This window comes from Parasteatoda tepidariorum, chromosome X2, assembly GCF_043381705.1.
Source record: "Parasteatoda tepidariorum isolate YZ-2023 chromosome X2, CAS_Ptep_4.0, whole genome shotgun sequence".
In the NCBI taxonomy this organism is placed as follows: domain Eukaryota; kingdom Metazoa; phylum Arthropoda; class Arachnida; order Araneae; family Theridiidae; genus Parasteatoda; species Parasteatoda tepidariorum.
The window spans coordinates 42,781,033-42,785,061 of record NC_092215.1 but is presented as its reverse complement, the minus strand read 5'-3'; the positions used below and the strand labels follow the sequence as shown (position 1 = coordinate 42,785,061).

The window sequence follows — 4,029 nt, the reverse complement described above, 5'->3', positions numbered from 1 at the left end:
AAACACTCAAAAATGGAAAAATTTGCCACCCGGAGACCGGAAAAGACTCACCAGGAATGCCTTGTGGGTTTACATGTTGAATTTAATTAACTTCGGGGTGAAATAATGGATATTTATTTCTTTTAGAAGATGTTTTTGAGGACTCCATAGGAGTTGTTGTTTCGTTGGTGGGGATCTAGATCAGCTTTTCCCTATGGTATACTGCCATACAAATCTTTATGGTTTCCATTGGCCTATGGTATACTGCCATACAAATTTCTATGGTTGCCATAGGCCAATGGTGACGCGCCATACAAGTCCTTATGGTTACCATTGGCCTATGTACTGCCATACAAATCTTTATGGTTACCATTGGCCTATGGTATACTACCATACAAATTTTTATGGTTGCCATAGGAGAATGGCGACGTGCCATATAAATGCCATACAGGCCTCTATGGTTACCATTGGCCTATGGTATCTTGCCATACAAATTTCTATGGTAGCCATAGGCTTATGGGGTTGTGCCATACAAATCTCTATGGTAACCATAGGCGTAAGGTATCTTGCCATGCAAATTTCTATGGTAGCCATAGGTTGCCATACATTGCCATAGGCTTCTCTATGGCAAATTTTCCTAAGGGTCTGATTAGAGAAAAAGCAGATTATACACAATAAAAAAAATGCGAAAAGTTGAATAGTTTGAATTAATCACAGCAAACGCATCTGCCGGAAAAAAATATTGCATTGACGAACTCTTAAAAGAACATGATGCTTTGAGACTCCCCTTTTATCATCGTGACTTAAATCCCATAGAATTAATTTGGGCAGATATTAAACGTCATTTTAGAGAAAGAAATGTGATTGCAGGTAGGAGCTTACAAATTTTCAAAATCTTGCTTCAGAAGGCATACAAGATATTGGAAATGAGAGATGGAAAAAGCATTGCACACATATTGAAAACACGAAAAAAATTATTGGAAAACTAACGGAATTGTCGAAGAAGTTGTGGAAAATATTTCTTTTTCCATCAATTCTGATACTGAGAGCAATTGATACTGAGAGCAATTCTTGTAGTGATAGTTTTGACAATGAAATTTAATTTTACATTGTACCTCGTAGATAAATCATGTATGTTTGCAACGTTCATTTTTAAAAGCAAAGTATGTGATGAATATTTTTTTAGAGAGAATAAATAAGCTATAATATAATCAAGAAATTCAGATAAGTTTCTAATTGATATTTATTTTTTTATAATCAATGCACTGAAAAAAAATGAAATTTTCATTAAATAATATTATTTATTAATGAAATAATTTAAACCAGATTTCTTCATTATTATGAAAATATCTATTTTGAAAATTTCTGTAAGTAGAAAGTAATGTAAATAAAGACTTATATTTTTGTTTTTGTAAAATATTTCTAAGTTGTCAAAGTGAGTACTATTAAGCATATCTTTAAAGAAGATTTTTAATTGTTTTAGTTTCTGTGTTTTACTATTTTCTTAAAATTTAATAATTTTGGATGAATTTTAATTCTGATTTAAGTACATTACATTTCTTTTTGTTGAAAATATAGTTATTAAATAGGGTACTAGTGACAAATGAATGAAGTTTATGATGGGTACAGCTAAAGTCAAAGTTATTTTAACCAAGTTTCATTATTGAGTATTTTTGTAAAATTCTATTTTTTATAATAATTTTTTTAACGGAAAATTATTCACATTTTTTTTTTGTAAAATTATAAAAAAACAATTAAATTTATTTGCAAACGTGAAATTATAGAATTGAAGAAAAAAAAATTTATGAGCCGCTACTGAAAATTTTTGAGTATTGTGCTAGTCATTTAATGTTATTCCCAAAAAATAAATGATACTTGTAAATTTTTATTTTAGAGTTTTCTATTTTAAATTATTTTTTCCTAAAACTGCTTTGCAGCAAAATTTTTTCCTTCTCCCAAAAATAGCGCAATAGTCTCGTCGGATACCACGTGATGAAGGCGAAGCCAAGTGCCTGGTGAAGGATCCATATCATGACATTCAAAATGAAAACATTAAAAATGTTGACATCAAAATAAAAACATTAAAAATGTTCCTGTTAAATCTTGACATAAGTTTTTTTATAATTTTTGAAAAATTGAAGTTCAAAAAGAAAGAATTTTTTCTCACAATTTTTAATTCACATAATAATATTGGCGATCGAAATGGGCTGCAGGTGGCGTAGAGCAGAACTCTTTTCCTATGGCAACACTTCACATGCTTTCCCCATTAGCGTGTGGAAAGTCATAGAGGAAGCAAGAACGTTAGTTTCTCTCTTGATTTTCACATATATTAAAATCTTTTTTTTAACTTGAAAAACTATATGGAACTGAAAACTACATTAAACATAGTTCTAAAGAAAAGTATCATAGAAATTTCAAAAAATATTTTTATTAAATAAAAAGGAAAAATATTAAGAAAAGGGAAATTATCGTAGTGCATTCCTATACAACTGAAAAGAGGAGGAGAGGGAAGGGAGAAGGGCTGAAGGTATGAAACCGGTCTCTCCCCAGATGGCGTATTCGAGTGTTGCGATCGCGAATACACTCAAGAGCCAAAACATTATGACCACCTCCTAATAAAGAGTTGGCCCACCTTCAGCCCGCAACCCGCCTTGGCATGGATGCCACAAGACCTTGGTAGATGGCCGGAGACAGATTGTACCAGATGTTTAAGCAACGGTCACGCAAATCCGAGATATTGCGACTTAGTGGTCTTTGAACTCTGAGCTGCAGTTCCATGACATCCCAAATGTGTTCTATCGGATTGAGATCCGGTGAGTTAGGTGGCCAGGATATTAACTGGAATTCAGCATCATGTTCCTGGAACCACTCCAACACAATTTGAGCTTTGTGACACGGAGCGTTGTCTTGTTGGAAATTCCATTTCCTACTGGAAAAACAGAGGCCATGTAAGGGGTGGAACTGGTCCGCAATGTTCAGGTACCCTGTAGCATTCGTGGTCTGCTCTACCACAACCACGGGACCCAGAGACGGGCAAGAGAACGTCCCCCAAAGCATAATACCGCCACCACCGGCCTGTCTAGGACCTACTGTACATTGAGGGAGCAACTGTTCGCCTGGAAGACGGCGTGATGAATGACAAACCGTGATTCATCTGACCAGGCAACTCTCTCCCACTGATCCATGGACCAGTCGCGATGCTCCCGGGCCCTGCGCAGGCGTAGTTGGCGATAACGCTTGGTCAGCAAAGGCACACAAGTGGGATGTCCGCTGAATAGTGTGCTCTGATACTATTCTACTTGACCCTGCATTGTATTGGGCTGTCAGCTGAGCCACTGTCTGGCTCCAGTTTTGCTTCACCAAGTGAGACAATCTCCGACGACCTTTTTCTTTGATAGCGTGCGGACGTCCAACACCATGTCGTCTACTGCTGGTTTCACCTTCATTCATCCACTTTGCATAAGTACTAACAACTATAGATCGCGAACAACCCATGAGTCGTGCAGTTTCGAAAATACTTGTTCCGAGCCGATGAGCCATTACAATCTGCCCTCTATTAAAGTCGCTTAGATCAGCAGCCTTTCCCATCACACACGGAAGTAAGTGAAAGAATGATTCTTCACTAGACTAGATATAGAGTGGTTCGAAGTGCCTGCCCGCAAAGCGGGCATCTGACTTCTTCATCTAATAATGTTTGCCCTTGGGCGACTAAGACTTTTGGCTTTAGGCTAGGGAGGGGAGAATGGAGTACGGGGGAAGTCCCCTGAGTCAAAGAAAATTTAAAGATGATGAGATTGATATATGTACAACATTAAGTACAGATCTGATAGAATAATATTAAGAACAATATATTACATTTACATATGATTCTTCAAACTCTCCAGCAACAGTTAAATATCACTTTCACCTGATCATGCGTATTCCACGTCATCCAGGAGAGTTCATTGCAAAATGTAGGGGTGGTCATAATGTTTTGGCTCTTGAGTGTGTAAATATTAATCAAGAAAAGTTCTTAACTGCTTTTTTTTACAAAATAATATCTAATTTAAG

At 36.2% G+C, this 4,029-nt stretch overlaps 1 protein-coding gene across 1 annotated transcript; it reads right to left on the bottom strand.

Annotated features, from left to right (window-relative positions):
* Positions 1 to 3,129: 3,129 nt before the first annotated feature.
* Positions 3,130 to 3,567, bottom strand: LOC107442296 (uncharacterized). Its single transcript, XM_016055823.2, has one exon. The coding sequence runs from the start codon at positions 3,565 to 3,567 to the stop codon at positions 3,130 to 3,132; it is 438 nt and encodes a 145-aa protein (XP_015911309.2).
* Positions 3,568 to 4,029: the final 462 nt, after the last annotated feature.